Raw genomic sequence first — 17,877 nt, 5'->3', positions numbered from 1 at the left:
GACTACTCATTTTAATATTTACTCTAGCTTTTTTTTAAATATAAATTTATTTTTGGCTGCATTGGGTCTTCATTGCTGCGTGTGGGCTTTCTTTTTTTGGTTGAGGCGAGTAAGCGGTACTTTTCCTTGCGGTGTGCAGGCCTCTCATTAAGGTGGCTTCTCTTGTTGCTGAGCACGGGCTCTAGGCACGCAGGCTTCAGTAGTTGTGGCTCATGGGCTCAGTAGGTGTGGCTTGAGGGCTCTAGAGCACAGGCTCAGTAGTTGTGGCACATGGGCTTAGTTGCTCCGTGGCATGTGGGATCTTCCTGGACCAGGGCTCGAACCCATGTCCTCTGCATTGGCAGGTGGATTCTTAACCACTGCACCACCAGGGAAGCCCAGTGACTACTCCTTTTAAAGTGACAATAAACATTTGAAAAATAAGCATAGAAGGTAACATTATTGTAAAGAATTTAACTCTTTCATAAGTGAGGAACCTTTGTTTTCTACTTAAATCAAGGACATAATAAAGTTAACATAAAAAGCACAGAAAATTAATCTGATAAAACACAGAGTCTGTTACCTAGGGATATTGTAGAGAAGGTAAAGAATAACTCTACTGAGAATAAAGAGGTTAAAGAATAACCTCTTACTGAGAGAAGACCAATTATCAAGAAAATTTGTAATTTTAACAGTTAAAATAAAATTCTAGTTTTGCATCAGCATAATATTTGATACTAATGGAATTACAAGCTCTTTTATGAAATCTCATTAATTAACCCATGAAGAATGAGCCAGCTTGGGCTACGGCAAATAAAATTCCCTTTCCTCAAACCTTCTACAACTTTCTTGTTTTGTTCTTCACAATTTCTTTCTCATTCTGGAATAACCAGCCCTTCTATTTTAGGACAAAACTATTTTTTCCCCTTAATAAACCAAAAACCCATCATTATTGAACACATAAAGTTGTACCTCTTGTTCACCATTGCTTCTAGTGGTCTCATTCACATGTGTTAGTTTTGACTTTTAACCAAAGTAACTTCTGTTACACAGAGGAAACTAGAGGGTGGATAATTGTGAGCTATCACACACCATCATTTTAGCAGACTAGCAGGGCTAACATCCAGCATTAATACAACTTTTTATAGCTACACATATTCTTATACAAGTCTTGTAGAGGCAAAAATTGAACACGTTTAACAGATTAACAGATTCAGAGATGCAGTCTCTTTGTAGCACATAGAAATATGAAGCAAAAGTATGTAAATTTAAAATTATGCTTACTAATAAATGTTTCAGTATTCTCACTTATAAATATTCTAGGCATCTAAATATAAATTCATCAGAATAATGATTGGATTTGGTTAAACACAGATTTACATTTTTCATAATCTTAAACAGGTAGAGGTAATGGTATTTTTTTCAGTCAAAACTTATAAGTTTAGGAAAAATACCCAGATAGAATAAAAATCTATGCTTATACTTAACACTGATAAATCAGAAAAGACATAGCTATGTTTATTAAACTGTAAATATTAGGCCAGTCTCATTTGCCAAAAATTTGCCTAAATTATGTTAATCTGATTTCTTAAGACATTTCTGAATTGGTTTCTGTAGGGATGTTTTTATAATCTAGCGCACTGAAAGTATTAGAATTTCACCTTCCCTACTTTCTAGGAATTTTAGGAATATTCTATTTATACAAGTACTTACCTATATAAGTCAACTTCTGGTTCTAGGGTCCCTTAATATCAGAGATTTTATAATCTAACAAGATTTATAATTAATTTAATACCATCCCTAGGTAGAAAGTTATTACACCTTCTTCACACAATGAAAGTTAAAGACCTTTCTGAATTACAGACACATAGACATGCAGACACAAAGCTTATAGCTTCAATTCCAAAATTTCAGTCGTGGGTCAAGAGTAAACATAAAATTACAAAATTCATTGGTCTGTATCAAAGAGTTGTTTTCTTTCCTGTGGCTATGAGCTCCTAATTGACTTGAGCTCTGAACAAATAGACAAACAGAAAAAACTAAGAAATCAGGTTATCTATAGTCTTACCCATTAACCCATTTATAGAAATACAGAGGTTATAAAGATGATGAGACCATAAAACCAAATTCCCAATGGAAAATAATTTACCAGATGTAAACAAATCAAGGCAGATATAGTAGAGAGCCAAAGTTCTCTCCCTTCCAGGCAGATCCCAGTTTTTCCACCCAGGATATTTGAATAGGATAGAATCATGTGGTTTCAATAGGATAGCTCTAAGCGATGGCTCTGACTGTCCTAAAGGAATTAATGTTATATTGGCCTTCAACCATTCACTGTGGCAAGGAGTAGGGGCAGAATGTTGCTAGGAAACAGAAATTCCCTCCTAGCTCAGACAGTGGCTAGACCAAAAGACTGGCATTAGTTACCAGCCTATGCCATTGATTAGAAACAAATAAATGGATAGCAACTTAACTGTAACAGAATTTGGCACCAGGACCTGGAGAGTTGCAAGTAACAGACCCTAATGTGGGAATTGACCAAATGGATTTAAGTGGTGATAGATAGGCAATCTCTTATCAACAATGATTGTTTTAGGCCAGTCAGCTCCCACTCCTAGAGCTGGGAGTGGGAGCCAATCCTACTGAAGGGCAAGGCTGGGAAAATCAGGGCAAAGGTGTCTAGTTGAAAGCAAATATTAGGCCTTTCTAGTATTCCCCTTTTGCAGAAAAATAAAATAATAAACTTGAGATTTTCTTGTACTTTATTTCCCAAATTGAGCAATTTGATTATGATATCATGGGCATGGATTTCTTTTAGTTTATCCTTTTTGGAGTTCATTCACCTTCTTTAATCTGTAGGTGTATGTCTTTCTCCAAACTTGGGAAAATTTTAGCAAGTATCTCTCCAAATATTTTTCAGCACTGTAGTTCTTCTTTACTTTTTGGATTCTACTGATAGGACTGTTAGACTGTTTTGCTTCACAGATCCCTGAGATCTGTTCATATTTTTTAAAAATCTTTTTTCCTCTCTGTTGATTAAATTGAATACTTTTTCTATCAAGTTCTTGATTCTTTTATTCTGTCATCTCTCTGCTATTGAGTCCATTTTACTTCAGGAGTGTTGTGATTGCTCATTTGAGTATATTTATAATGGCTGCTTAAAGTCTCAATCAGATCTCAGCACCTCTGTCATCTTGTTATTAGTGTCATCTTGTTATTGGTGTCCCATCCTTTATTTTTAACCTGTTTGTATTTACATATTTACAGTGTTTTTCTTGTAGGCAGCATGTAGTTATGTCTTGCTTTTTTATTCAGTCTGAAAATCTCTGCCTTTTAATTAGGGTGTTTAAACTGTACACTATACACACACACACACACACACACATAAATACATACACATGTATGTGTATATAGTTAAACTTTTATATTATAACTGTACATTCATAAATCGTTGTAAAAAATGATACAGAGAGAAATCATGTATTCTTACCCCACTCCCTCTATCTTCTCTTTTTCCTGCTATCAAATGCTTTCTAAGAATTCCTTTTTGTTTTATCTGTGGTGTTAATGACTGTATATCTTTGTATAGCTTTTTAGTGTTTGCTTGTCATTTGAAGTTTTGATTTGATTGTTTTTTATATCTTAAATATCTTTAACTTTTTGAACATTTGGAAAACAGTTATAATAGTATTTTGATGCCCTTTTCTGCTGATTCTAACATGTGTACCAGTTTTAATTGACTATTCTCCTCATTAGAGGTCATGTGTTATTCCTTCTTTGCATCTCTGGTATAAATCATTTCTACTGCATACCAAAGTGTAGAGCAAAGCACTTGTATGATAGTGTGGAGTTTTTTGATATTGCATAATAAAATGTGTCAGTCTTGGAGATTTGCATAATTCAGTGAGCCAATAATCTCTAAATGGCCAAGGTGTGATGTTCTAAAGTCATGCATGGTTAAGAGATTGTTTCTAAGAAAGATGGGGCAGTTGATTTTAATGGAGTATTGAAAGTTCATTAATATCATTTCAGAGTCTAAATGCCAGGTAACTGTTGAGTTTTTGTGTAGTACAAAGAATAATATCCACAATTGTTTCATGGTTATTAAAATACATATTGCTTTCCTAACTACATAACTACATAAAGCCAAATAGTCTTCATTTACTTTAGTCAAAACAGCATATCAGAGGAGATTGAATGCACAAGCAGATATGAGAATCCAGCTGTCTTCTATTCATTAGACAATAGCAAGATTCATAAAAATGTAAAAACATACTACTCTCCTCACTTTAGTTGTTTGTTTGGAAAAATAGTTGTTTTTCATAGAAATGTTATTTATTTTAATTTGGTTCATTATTGTTAATTCTAAATGAATTGAGATATTTTTAAAATTGTCCGTTTTAATTTCTAATATGGTAAATGTCAATAGATATAACCCACATAAACAAAAGGTTTTTGGAGTCCTCGGTAATTTTTTATGTTGTGAAGGAGTCCTGAGACCAAAAGTACTGCTGTTCCTCCTGGCATGGCATATATATTCCAGGGTGGCTGAGGGCAGGAGGAATGCTGGAGAAAGGAATAGCAGTTTCAGGAAAGCAAAATTTTTCCCAGAAACCCTCAAGGGTAGTATCTTTAGAGAGAACTTTCTTACATGTTTACCCTTTGTTGCAAAATAGTGTGAGAAAGTGAGAACTTTTGGTTGGGTCTGTTGCTGCTCAGAATAAAGTTGGAGTTCTGTTGGTGGCATGGATATTGGGTAGACAGTTACCCATGTCTGTTACACATAAGTTGGTGTGTGTGTGTGTGTGTTTGTGTGTGTGTGTGTGTAATGACTGGTCATGTTTAGAGTTTCAGGGAAACTCCCATATGAAGTTCTTTTGTTTGACTACTTTATACAGAGTCCCCCAAACTTGCTTAGACACCTCATCTCATTGTCGTCTTGTTAATTCTGGGCTTTTTCCAGGGCATGTTTGGTCTCAGTAGGCTCTGCGTCTTGGCTGTACACGCAAGGTACATTTTATTGGAGTCACATATGGACTTACAAAATCATTGACAGGACTGATTAAATTGTGAAATGTCCCATATTTTTCAACAGAGCTTCTCTTTATCTTTGTGATTGGGTAACTTCTTACATTAACAAAACTTTTCCTTTCTCACACCTTGACTCAGTTTTTTCCAACAGTTTTTCCCAATCTATTTATCAATCTGTTCCCTGACTGACTTATTTGTATTAACTCAATTGTGAGCTCACTGCCATCTTTTACACAGAAATTTACCTTTTCAATAGTCATGATTTGCTTTATAAAAAATGAGTCATAGCCTTTATGGATTATTCTGGCCTGGGATTTAGAATCAGACTTGCATCTTAAAGTGTGGCCTGGGGACCAGCAGCATGGGAGTCACCTGGGAGCTTATTAGAAACACAGAATCTCAACCTACCTCAGACCTAACAATCTGCATTTTAGCAAGATCCCTAAGTAATTCAAGTGCACAAAGTTTCAGAAGGTCTGGTCTAAAGGAGACAATAAGTGAGAAGAGGGCATGGAGCTGTGTTCTGAAGAGGCTTCTTGTTTAATGTAGACAAAAAGAGTCCATAAAGAGATGTGGAGATGAGAGCCAGACAGGGAGGGAGGTGTGTAGTATAGCAGTGTGACATCTCCCTGCCCGCTCTGAGGAAGGAGGGTGCAGTGAGGCTCTCGTCTTTCCCAGGGTTACAGGATGGTGGGACCCACTGAGCAGTGACAGAACATATTGGAGACTGTGTGAAGATAATTTGCCAGGGTTTTTATCACTTAGGCACTGAAGTTTAGTTTCAGCTTGAACTGGATTGGAACTCTTTTTCTCTTTGTTATGCCTGGTTCCAGTTCTCAACATTGATGTTTGGCAAACTTTCCTTCTTCTCATTCGGAAACTTGACATTCTGACTGTAGGAGAGAATGGTGACACCCACTCTACCTGATGTAATTTACGTATGTGCTTTTTTATGTCATTCTTCACCTTTTCCCTAGATGTACATTCCTCATTGAAACACTATTTCAAGGCACGTCTGTGGTAATGTTAACATTGGCACAGGCCTAGGAGTTAGATTTATTTTTGTCGGTATTCTGTGACTGATACAGTTGTTTGTATATGGCAGTTGCATAGTAAATAAATATGGAATGAATGAGAAACTGACTTGAATGAGTCCTGGGATTTGCTTCCTTTCAGTAAGTCCAAATAAATGTAGCAGTGTTTAAGGGAAAAAAAACCAAAAATATGATCTTTTGAAACTGAGTTGTTAATATCCTGCCAAGTAGTGGAGAAGCAATACCAAATATTGACAGCTTTCAGCCTTTAAAACATCTGTATCTTCTGGGCCTGGCTGTTTGATTTTACCATGTAAAATATTGAATTGTTCTAACAAGGAAGACAGAATAAAGGCTTTACATCATTAAATTTATTTCTCAAGTTCACAAAGTAAAGAGCAACTTTTAGATCTCAGCCTGGATTTATAATGTTACCTAGCTTAATAGCCAGGCTTCTCCCTCAGTACCATTCTTTACGGAATAATGAATGTCAGAAGGTCTAGGACGTGAATTATTGCTGCTCAGAACTTTTCTGTAGATTTCCAGATGGTGTTAAACTGGCCATTTCTTGTAAGGTAGCAGGTAATTTGATAGTGGTTATAATTGGTTTTCTGTACAAATAATCCAAAGCATATGGTACCTTTGTTTTAATTTAGTAGACTAAATTAAAATTTAGTAGTAAATCGCCAGCAGATGAGCCTTTAAGTCGGATTCACAGCAGTGTCGTATGTTTGTCCCTAGTACGTTCTTGACTCATAAATGAAACTTGAATGATTATAAATTTTCCTTTTCTGTGGACAGAGGGACTCATTTCCCAGAGAGAGGTAGATTTTGGTGATATATTGCCAACACCTTGAGCACACTTTATAATTTTTTCTTTTCCTTTATAACTATTCTAATTGACGAGCTTAAGACCAAGAAACATTCTGTGAGACTAAACACTTAATAGCACTGTCTGTATTGTATTACATTTAAGAGACTTGAACTTCTATTCCTGCTCAGATTTATAAAGTAAGGGAGAATTTAATAAAATTATTCCCCAAATTACACAAACACATTGCTATAAAGACAAAGAAGACAACATTGCCAAAACATGTGCTGACTACAGGCTACTTGGGAGATCTTGAAACACTTCTTCATCATCATTTTAGTCATATCCAGTATTCAGGAGCCAGGTGTACAGAAGTCAAGGAAGTCTGTGATTTGGTGGATTGAGGGGAAGGAGAAAGTCAAAATTTTCTTGGTGGCCAGCTTTCTTTAAGAAGAGCCTTGGTGGAATGGAATCAGCTCTTCCTCAAAGGAGTTTTTAAATGACAGCTCCTTTGTACTTCCTTCTGATCAAAGAATTTTACCTACATCTCAACCTTCTCTGATCTTTGCCATGGTTATTGCATGGCATGTGAACTGAAAAAGAGAATAGATAATTTTTAAAATACACGTTAAGATCATCTCTTCCATTTGTAATAGTTTTTTATTTAACTCATTTGATTTAGAGCAAGCCTGAGTGGATTCAGGGAAGGTTACTTTATTATTTTTAAAAATCAAATTTACATTTGGAGCATTTGCTGTTTTTAGAAGTTTATAGTGTGGAATATTATTGTATTCATTTGCTAGGGCTACCATAACAAAGTACCACAGACTGGGTGGTTTTAACAACAGGAATTTATTTTTTCACACTTCTAGAGGCTAGAAGTCCAATAACAAGGTGTCAGCAGGTTTGGTTTTTCCTCTGGACCCTTTTCCTTAATGTGTAGATAGATGGCCATCTTCTCCCTGCATCTTCTGTGTATATCTGGGTCCTAATTTCCTCTTCTTCTAAGGACACCATTCATATTGGATTAGGGCCCAGCTTAATGGCCTCATTGTAACATAGTTACAATGTTAAAGACTCCCACCTCCAAATGTAGTCACGTTGTGAGTAATGGGAGTTAGGACTTCAACATATAAATTGGGGGTGGGAGGTTAACAATTCAGTCTGTAACAATTGTGTATCAGGGAGGTCAATTTAAAAGCAGAAAGAACAGGTAGAATTACAAGAAGAAATGAAGAAAACATAAACGAAGGCATTGACAGTAGGAAATGGAGATGGGATTTGAGATTGAGAGATATTAGGGAGGAAGAATTTGTTTTTAAGACTTTGTGACTTGAAGGTGGAGGAGTGTGAGAAGGAGGAGGCTAGCAGGACTCTCAGATTTCTCTAACCCAGGAGGACAAATAGGCTTGAGGGAGTAGGTGTGAGCTGTGCAGTATCCCTGCAGAGTACCCAAAACTTTGCAGCCAGACAGCCTGGGTGGGGTCATCTGTCCTGCTTTCCTCTTCCACATCTTATAGCAGCTCCTCATCGCATGGACCACGTGGTATACAACTGAACACGCAGCTTCTTGCTTCTGAACCTCCACTTGAATGCTTCTTAAGATACTTATTACTGCTGTCTTATTTTTACAGTTATTTCCAAATTCCTGTTCTTTTCTTGTTAATAAATTCCTTTAGGGCAAGGACTATTGTTTTGTTAATCTTTGCCAGATTCTCCAGTATTTCATAGCTGGCCTGGTGCATAATAGTTTGTGCACAGCAAATTCTAGTTGAGGGAATGATTTGTTAGTAGGATTGTTATGTTCAATTACTTGTTTGCCCATTTTAATCAAAGCTTGATACTTAACACCTGTTTGGTTTTCTTGCAGCATGAGAAGACTTTGGGACATTCCATGAGTCATTCAAGTAACATTTCTAAGGTAGAGTGCCACTGAAATATGTTATTTTTGTAGCTTGGGGTTTTTATATTCTTATACCTGGCATATGTTTACACTCTTCTCTTTTAAAGACATAAAGTTATCAGTTCATTACTTTAATCTACTCTGGGATCATGTGAGGTATATAGCAGTTATATTTTTCTAGTGAGGCAATTCTGAGTGTGTGTTGGGGGGAGTGACTAATAGGAGAAAACCCCATTTCTTCCAGTAGAAATTGTTTACTTTCAGGTAAAAGAAATCTCAGAGAGTCACCAAAGAATCTGTCACCTCAATTAGGAATGCATTTGCCTGATGGTAATAAAAAACCAACTCTACCGACTTAAATAACTATAGATTTCTGTTGTTCTGATGACAAGATGTCTGGGGAGGTGGATGGTTCAGGGCTGACGCAGTGCTCACAGATGTTGCCAGGGACCTAGGCTCCTTCTGCTTTCTTTGCGCCACCTTCCTTGGCACATTGTCATCCTCATGTTTGATCTCAAGGTAGGAGCTGGACCTCCAGGCACCCTGGCTGTGGTCTGTCAGCTGAGAGTGACCCTTTTCAACAGGAAGGCAAAAGCTTTCCCAGAAGCGCCCCTCAGCTGCCTGACTTCTGCTTACATCTCACTGGCCAGAACTGGATCACAAGACCCCCGCCAGCTGGAACGTGGCTAGGAAAAGGAGGGCAGAGGGGTGAATCGGCAGCCAACAGCACCTGATACACCTGTGGGGTAGTCACTTGAGTAGCCTGCTGGGAGCACATCAGATGCTAGGGGTGACCCCGGAGCCAGCAGACGGTGTCTCCCATGCCGTGAGCGTGCTCCCATGCATTGCTCATCTCTCAGCCTAGACACGGGCTCTAGCCAACCCCTTGTCCATACAGGTGTGTCTATGAAGGTTCCTTGCAAAGATGGATTTTCTCTCCATGTCTGTGTCAGATCCTGACAGGAAGATCTGAATAGTGTGGCAAAACCTATCCTGCTGTCTCAGGCCTCTTAATTTCTCTAAAATAAACAGTGACATTATATGCCAAATGTTTTTTATTCACATCACTCTATAGTATACTTTTGAATTAAAAGTAGAATGTAGAAAATCCTTTAAGACATTAATCAATCTGTTCTTAGGCATACTTGTGATCTAATCATGTCATTCTGCCACTGAATTTTGCATGAAAAGAAAAGTCCACAGTGCTTAGTGTGCCTAAAGGCCATTTACAGAGTGCTTCTTGGTTCGTTGCTGACCTGACCTTCCCCCAGACCAGTGGGGGTTAGCTTCAGCCACCTCATATAAATACCTTTCACCAAATACTCTCTGCTGTTTCAACCTCCTTTTCTTTTCTTTTGCTGTTCCTTCAGCCAGGAATACTGGAGCTATAGAACTGTGTAGTGGTAGATCATTACTGTCTGAGTAAAATGGCCAGTTTTGCCCTACTACTTTTTGAAGGCGCTGTCCAACATGTAAGCATAGAGAAAAGTAAGAAGGCATAGATCTAAATGGCCTGTCTGGTTAAGTTGAATTAAACATTTTAAAAGCACACAGTAGCACTCATTGCCTTTCTCCAATGGCTAAGAGCAGTTCTGAAGGATGTTATTATCCTGTGCCTCAGATATATGTTTCTTGTTTGTTTATGGTTTTAGTAAGATTTTATTTTGAAGGAAAGTTTCCTCCTATAGTTAAAAAAGTTTGTAAACTCATGGCTTACAATGTCTAGAGGCACATTTGATGGGCTTGTCACAGGCCTGGGGCATGGGCCTTCTGAGTTGCTCTGTGAGGGTGTTAGAGGGTTAGGTGGACAAGGGTTTCTAGCCATGTGACTTTGAGGAAGGATACTCCTCTGAACTTTAATTTCTTGATGAGTAAAATTAGGGTAATTACACAACCTTCAGGCTTGCTCTGAGACTTAGGGGTAATGTTTGCAAGGAGCCATGGAACAGCTTCCGCATTGCAGTGAATCAGTAAACTGACTCTTGTCAAACTTGTTTGAACCCTGGTGATCTTAGTTTGATTGGGTCAGGATAGTCATTGATGGTAGCTATTATTATGTCATTACTGATCAAAGACAGAACCATAGGCAGACTTCGTTTTATTGCATTTCACTTTATTGTACTTTTCAAATATTGTGCTTTTGACAAACTGAAGGTTTGTGGCAACGTTGCATTGAGCAAGCCTATTGGCACCATTTTTCCAACAGCATTTGCTCTCTTCTTGTCTCTGTGTCATGTTTTGGTAATTCACTAAATATTTCAAACTTTTTCATTAGTATTATTATATTTTTATGGTGATCTGTGATCAGTGATCTTTGATGGTACTACTACGACTTGCTGAAAGCTCAGATGATGATCAGCATTTTTTAACAGTATTTTTAAATTAAGGTATGTACTTTTTTTTTTTAGTTATAATGTTACTTCAAAGTTAATAGAGTACTGTATAGTATAAACATAACTTTTATGTGCACTGGGAAACCAGAAAATTTGTGTGACTGGCTTTATTGCAATGCTCTGGAACCGAACTCACAGTATCTCTGAAGTATGCCTGTATATGCTTTAAGATAAATATCACCTGGGGGTGAAAATTAAGAAATCTAATCAAAACTCTGGCTTTTTCCTTTTTTTCTTCTTGCACACATTTTTATTGTGTGTTCTCTGTGCCAGGCACTGAGCTCTAGGTGCTGGCATAAAATGATGAGCAAAACAAACAAGGCTGCTGACAGGGAACTTTCCTGTAGGCAGGGTTGGAATTTTCTGAAAAAGAAGTTTTAGCTCCACACTTTCACACCCTTAGAAACAGGGGTACTGTGAAAGCCTCAAAGCTTTCTGCCACAGAGCAGAAAGAAGATTTGGGTCTCTTGCATTTCCACAGCAGGAGTTCCTGCACACTTAACTGGGATCAAAAGAAAACCTCAGGAGTGGGGAGTCTCGTGTGCTCACACCACTAACTTCCCAGTGATCCCCTCAGCATGAAATTTTGTTGTAAAATGTGAGCCTCCTTAAATATGTTAGGCATGAACCAGTTAAATGGGGCTGCAGAACAGAGGGCAGGACTGCTGTGCAAGATAACTTGTTTTTGAGAATGCAGTTCTTTCTTGTATTTATAAAATGAGCCTGTTGTTTGAGGCTACTTTTAGGCCAATATATGTAAAACTCTTATCTTCAGTGTAGCAAACATACTTAAGCAGATGCTTCATACCCTTGAGATGGAAGATACAAAGAAAGGTCAGACCATGGACATGTTTTATGCTACCTCAGATCTCTGCTGTCTTGTCAAGAGACTTTTCCTGCCAACTCAGCCTCTAGCTGGATTTCAGGCTAGTTTGTACTCACATTTGTCAGTCACCTGCAGTCTGCATTATGCTGCTGTTAAAAAACTAGTACAAAATGTTCTTTCGATGTGTCACCTAAACTCTATCACCCACCACTGGTCCTGATTCTGCCCTTTGTGAACTAGAGCTCTGACAGACAAGGGGGTTTGGGAGGCTGTGTGGTGCAGAGAGGGGAAGGGGTAGAGGTAGGGTCTCTGCTGTAGGAGTGATGTTCAGCCTCTGGCTGACAGGTGGCCTTCACTCCCAGGGTGACTTGGAGCACGGGCTGGTGGGGGGAATGCAGCGAGATACTGACACAGCCTTCGGGGGACTTGGGTGATAACGGAGGCTGCTCCTGGAAGGCCTACCATGTTAGGGTGAGATGACGTGACTCCCTGTCCAGGGGTGTTGTACCACCACTGCCCACCACCTGCAAGCTGTCTCATCACATGGCATAAAGTATCCTCATCTGTAACGTATACAAGTGCAGCGTTCAGGAGTATTGCGTGAGTTCAGACTTGTCCAACACTTAACTGTGTGCAAGACATTATGCTTTGAATGCTGAACTAAATAGAGAAGAGAGGAATAAGCAGAGTGCCATAAAATACTTGCAGACAGAATTATTATGAAGGTGAAAGAAAAGGGGCTAAGGTACAGAATTATGAGGAACCAAAGTTAAAAGGGCTGCTCGGGGAAGGTATGGCTGAGGAGGGGATACTTAAAGCAAGACATAAAAGGTAAAAAGGAGCTGGCCAGAATGGGGTTAAACTGTAGTAGAAAACTGGTTTGTCACCTTCTTGGGAAATCCAGTTCTTTAGCTAAAGATGAAAGGCAGGTATTTGCAGCCTTGGTCACTGGGAGTGATGGCTGTCATGGCCACCCAGTTGCAAGGTACCTGTAAACCCTGGAGCTGTGTTGGTTGGGACCATTCCAGTGAGGACCACTGTACTTTGACCTAAAACCCTTTAGAGGAAGGTTAGAACTCCCTGAGGCGGCTTGAACGAATTCTGTCCAAATGGAATTTTTTAAAATACAAGGAATTGGCCTAGGCCAGGTTCACTGAGGGAGCTGGGCTTTCTTGAGCCTCTGTTGATACCTCTCAAGGGAGGCTTATGTGCAGGAAAGGGCAGCACACAGACATGGCGTTAGTTTACCCTGAGGGAAGCATTCTTATTCAACTCGGGGAATTGGATTTGGTCCAGGTGACACAATTTCTTGAACAAGTTCATGATTGGCAGCGCTTATCACAGGATGATGGCAGTGGCAAGCTAGACATCCATCATGAAGCCTGGAGCATGGGTGCCCTCCTCCCTGCAGCCAAGCAAGTTCACTAAGCTCCAGCAGTTGCTGAAGACTGGTACCTGGCAGAATATTTTAGAGCTCTGCATAATTTTATTCAGATACCATGAACATTATGTGCCTGCCTCTGGTTAATCAAGTATTCCTGGGTAGAAGTCAGATTGGACATGTTTAATGAGCACTTAAAATTATTGCTGTTCTGTTGTTTGGCAAGCATACCTCAATGAATTTGAGCATTGACTCTCCTAGAGCTCTTGAATATTTTCTAGTTAATGTTGCCGTTAGGTAGGAGTGAGATACAGCAGAATGTCACATGTCAGATGTAAATACAGCCTTAGGATGGTGGCTTGCTGACCACACACCTTGGTGTGATTGTCAGGACCAAGGCCTGCTTCTCTCTGCTTCTGAATACAGAGTTAACCAGTGACAGACTTAGGTTACTCAGACCTATGGGTTAAGTATAAGACGAATGTGCCTTTCTTAATTTATACTGAAGAAAACAACTATCCCAAAGACAAGATACTTATTTTCATGCAGTAGAAACAAGGAGAATGAATTGGTGGAGTTGAATGGCATCAAGTGGTAACAGCCTGCTTCACGTGTGTCATGAACACCACATTGCTTCACTTTGGGTCCTGATGGGGCTCCATGGTCAGTGTCTTGCTATTTGGTTCCCCTTTTATAAAGATTGACTGACCATATTTTCTTTTTTTTTAGCCTTCTGACTGGTTACAGTTTAATTTGAAACTCTAGACCAACAGTTTTCAGTTTGCTTCTGGATCTTCTGGCAGGGAGAGGGAGAAGGTTAAAACCGGTTTCATAATAATACGAAGACATTATTTGCTTTTATTACTCTCATTCTCTCACAGGTGTACAGTGGAATTTCCAGAGACTGAGTGGCATGCAAGATGGCATCTTCTCTCTGACACTAATAGAATGTGTGCTGGTGGTCTTGTGTTTTAAAAATCTCTAATATGTGGTTGATGTAACCCACATAAACATAAGAATGAGGCTCTTTGGGGGCCTCCATTTATTTAGTGTGTTAAGGGGTCCTGAGACGAACAAGTTTGAGAACCTCTGTTTTAGACATATTAAAAGAGACACAGTTACTCCAGAGTGTCCTTGTTTTATTTATTCAACAAGTGTTCATTGAACACCTCCTATGTGCTAGGCACTGTGCAAGGCTGAACAGCAGCAGCTTCTTGGTGAACATATTGTTCCAGTAACATCTTTTTATAAACTTTGACAAGTGCCAGGAAAGAAATGAACAGGGTACAAGGACAATGAATAATAGTGAAAAGCCCTTTTTGAGGAGAAACCTGAGGAAGGGCCAGTTGTGCTGGGTGGGGTGTGGGAGCATCCCCAGGCGGAGCAAGAGCTTGTGGAGTGCTCGGTGACCAATGCCGAGTCGCAGAGCAGAGAGGGAGGCTGGGCTTGGGGCGTTGGGGCCAGCAAAGGGGTTTCAAGCAGGTCTCTGAATATTCTTTTAGATTGTGGGTCGGGGAGGGCATGTGCTTAAAGAGATAACTGATTTCATTTGTCACCTAACACATTTGGCTTCAGAGGAAGAGCCTTAACATTAAGTTTGGGGGCTTCCCTGGTGGCACAGTGGTTGAGAGTCCACCTGCCGTTGCAGGGGACATGGGTTCGTGCCCCGGTCCGGGAAGATCCCACGTGCTGCGGAGTGGCTGGGCCCGTGAGGCATGGCCGCTGAGCCTGCACGTCCAGATCCTGTGCTCCGCAATGGGAGAGGCCACAGCAGTGAGAGGCCCGCGTACCGCAAAAAAAAAAATCATTAAGTTTGGGGTCATCTTTCTCGTCTCCTGTGTTCCTTGTCAATCACGTTCTCCCAGGCCAAAGGTTCACCCACCAGGTGAGTAGCCTGGGCAGAAACTTTTCTCATCCCAGTGAGTGGACAGTGGTTGCCTCTGTTGGAATGGGGGCATTTCATCACAAATATACCTGCACGTTTACTCTGCAGACCATCAAGCAGTAGTAGTCCACCTGGAAGCCTTCTTCACAGTGGAGACATTCCAAGAATGGTGTGTGTCACATTTCTGCATCTCTGATTTTATTTGATCCTCATAGTAGCCCTGTGGATTATTGACCTGATTTTTTAAATGATTAAATTCCTGCTCCAAGTGGTGTGCTCTTGGGAGGTAGTGTGCTTAGTGGAGTGACCCTGGAACACACACAGACTGAGGACTTTGGAGCCAAAAACCAGTGCTTTTGCTACCACCTCAGAATTTTCGCAAAGAATGATTGGAAATAAAAATGCATTTCAGTTATATTTGAAAAGTTAAATATTTAGGGACTTCCCTGGTGGCGCAGTAGTTAAGAATCCGCCTGCCAATGCAGGCACGGTTCGAGCCCTGGTCTGGGAAGATCCCACATGCCATGGAGCAGCTAAGCCCGTGTGCCACAACTGCTGAGCCTATGTACCTAGAGCCTGCGCTCCACAACAAGAGAAGCCACTGCAATGAGAAACCCGCACACCGCAACGAAGAGTAGCCCCCGCTCGCCTCAAGTAGAGAAAGCCTGCATGCAGCAACGAAGACCCAACGCAACAAAAAAATAAATAAATTTATTTTTAAAAATTTATTAGGGCTTCCCTGGTGGCGCAGTGGTTGAGAGTCCGCCTGCCGATGCAGGGTACACAGGTTTGTGCCCTGGTCTGGGAGGATCCCACGTGCCACGGAGCGGCTGGTCCTGTGAGCCATGGCCGCTGGGCCTGCGTGTCTGGAGCCTGTGCTCCGCAATGGGAGAGGGGACAGTGGTGAGAGGCCCACGTACCACAAAAATTTAAAAAAAAATTTATTTAAAAAAAGTTAAATATTTAAAGGAAGTCTGTAGTAGTAAAGGGTCCTTTTGAGTACTAAATAACTCAGAAACCCAGCCCTTTCACCATGGTATTTCTGGTGGTTTGGGGGCCTTTATATGGTTACACTTACAGTTTCTGGGAATGTGAAGCCATCTTTGCTCAGAAATCATTGTCTTCAGTGTAGTTTATTGAAAACAAGTTATGTTTGCAATATTCCCAACAGTAGCTTAAAGACCTGCTTTGTAAGATGAGCCATGAGAAAGTCCCTTCAGCTGTTGTCTTCCCTGTAGTAGTGCTATGACATATGCCCCTCATTATGCTGGGGACATATTATTATTCACATAATTCCAACTCTCTCTAAAAGGGCACCAAAGAAAAGAATTCAGTGTTAGTGCTACTCACTAGACAAAGCTTAGAGTCATTTATAATGGAAATCATTTTAGAATTCAGTGGTTTTTATTGTACACTCTCCTCCATGAATTCTGTATTGTATGTATTTTATATTGACTTTTTTAGAGGTCAGTTTCAATTATTTGCTCTTGTCAAAGCTTGTTCTTGGCCCAGCCCTTCATCAGGAGTCAACATGTGTGTATCAGAGCAGTCACAGAACTGGCCTCTCCTCTTTAATTGTAGATCATTTTGGAAGTTGAATACAACTGGGTGTTTATTTTTAGAAATCAGATTCTCTCTTAATGAAGCATTTCTTTTCACAGAGGAAATTCTGCACTAAGCAGAAGGTTTGCTGAAATGCAGTCTCAGTCTGTACACTGCAGTGTCTAAACACCAAGTGAGACTATTTGTCTTTATTATATGAAGTCAGGCCTGCCTGCTGAGCAGCAGTAAGGACCCAATCACTCTCTCTTGGTTTGGGGGCAGGAGCGCGGTAGCATTTAGTAACCTCCTGAGCAGAAAGTAAAGGTAAGGTGGTCTGGTAAGCAGAATTTCTAAAATGGCCCCCCAAAGATGTCCCACCCTGATGCCCAGAGCCTGTCGCTATGATGAGACATTGCTGACAAGATCATTGTATTAATGGAATCACATGAGCTCTTAAAGGCAGAGAGCTTTCTCTGGCTGGTGGCAGAGATTGGAAGCAAGAGTGGGCTTGAAGATGGGGAGGGATGGATGGGGAATGCAGGCAGCCCCTGGCTGACAACCAGCAAGTAAACAGGTCCTCAGTCCTAAACCTGCTAGGAACTGCCTTCTGCCAGCAACCTGAATGAACGTGGAAGTGCATTCTTCCACAGAGCCTCCACAAAGAAGGGAGACCCTGAGCAAAGGGTCCTGTCACACTGTCTGTCGCATGATACGTTTGTGGTTTTGAGCCACTAAGTTTGTGGTAATTTGTTAACATAGTAATAAAAATCTAATACAGGTGGCAAATGCCATCTTTGTAGAGGAAAAACCTCTCTCTTGATAGCTGTCAAAGCCCTTCACTTTCAAAATCTCTGTGCTGACAATGTAACATGCTTTCTTTTTTTTTTTAAAGATTTTTTTCTGGATGTGGACTATTTTTAAAGTCTTTATTGAATTTGTTACAATATTGCTTCTGTTTCATGTTTTGGGTTTTTTTTTTTTTGGCCGCGAGGCATGTGGAATCTTAGCTTCCTGACCAGGGATCGAACCCTCAACCCCTGCATTGGAGGAGAAGTCTTAACCACTGAACCACCAGGGAAGTCCCTAACATGC

At 40.1% G+C, this 17,877-nt stretch overlaps 1 protein-coding gene across 15 annotated transcripts in view; it reads left to right on the top strand.

The window, feature by feature from the left end:
• MARCHF8 (membrane associated ring-CH-type finger 8) overlaps positions 1-17,877 on the top strand; it is a 109,526-nt gene that overhangs the window by 79,930 nt on the left and 11,719 nt on the right. For all 15 annotated transcript variants that reach the window (XM_067025154.1, XM_067025156.1, XM_067025155.1 and 12 more), the window contains one exon: positions 8,726-8,776. In XM_067025154.1, coding sequence (XP_066881255.1) covers positions 8,726-8,776 — 51 coding nt within the window. The remainder of the gene's footprint in view (positions 1-8,725; positions 8,777-17,877) is intronic.

This window comes from Kogia breviceps, chromosome 2, assembly GCF_026419965.1.
Source record: "Kogia breviceps isolate mKogBre1 chromosome 2, mKogBre1 haplotype 1, whole genome shotgun sequence".
In the NCBI taxonomy this organism is placed as follows: domain Eukaryota; kingdom Metazoa; phylum Chordata; class Mammalia; order Artiodactyla; family Physeteridae; genus Kogia; species Kogia breviceps.
Note: the sequence above shows the minus strand (reverse complement) of the source record. Positions and strands in the feature narration are given on the sequence as shown.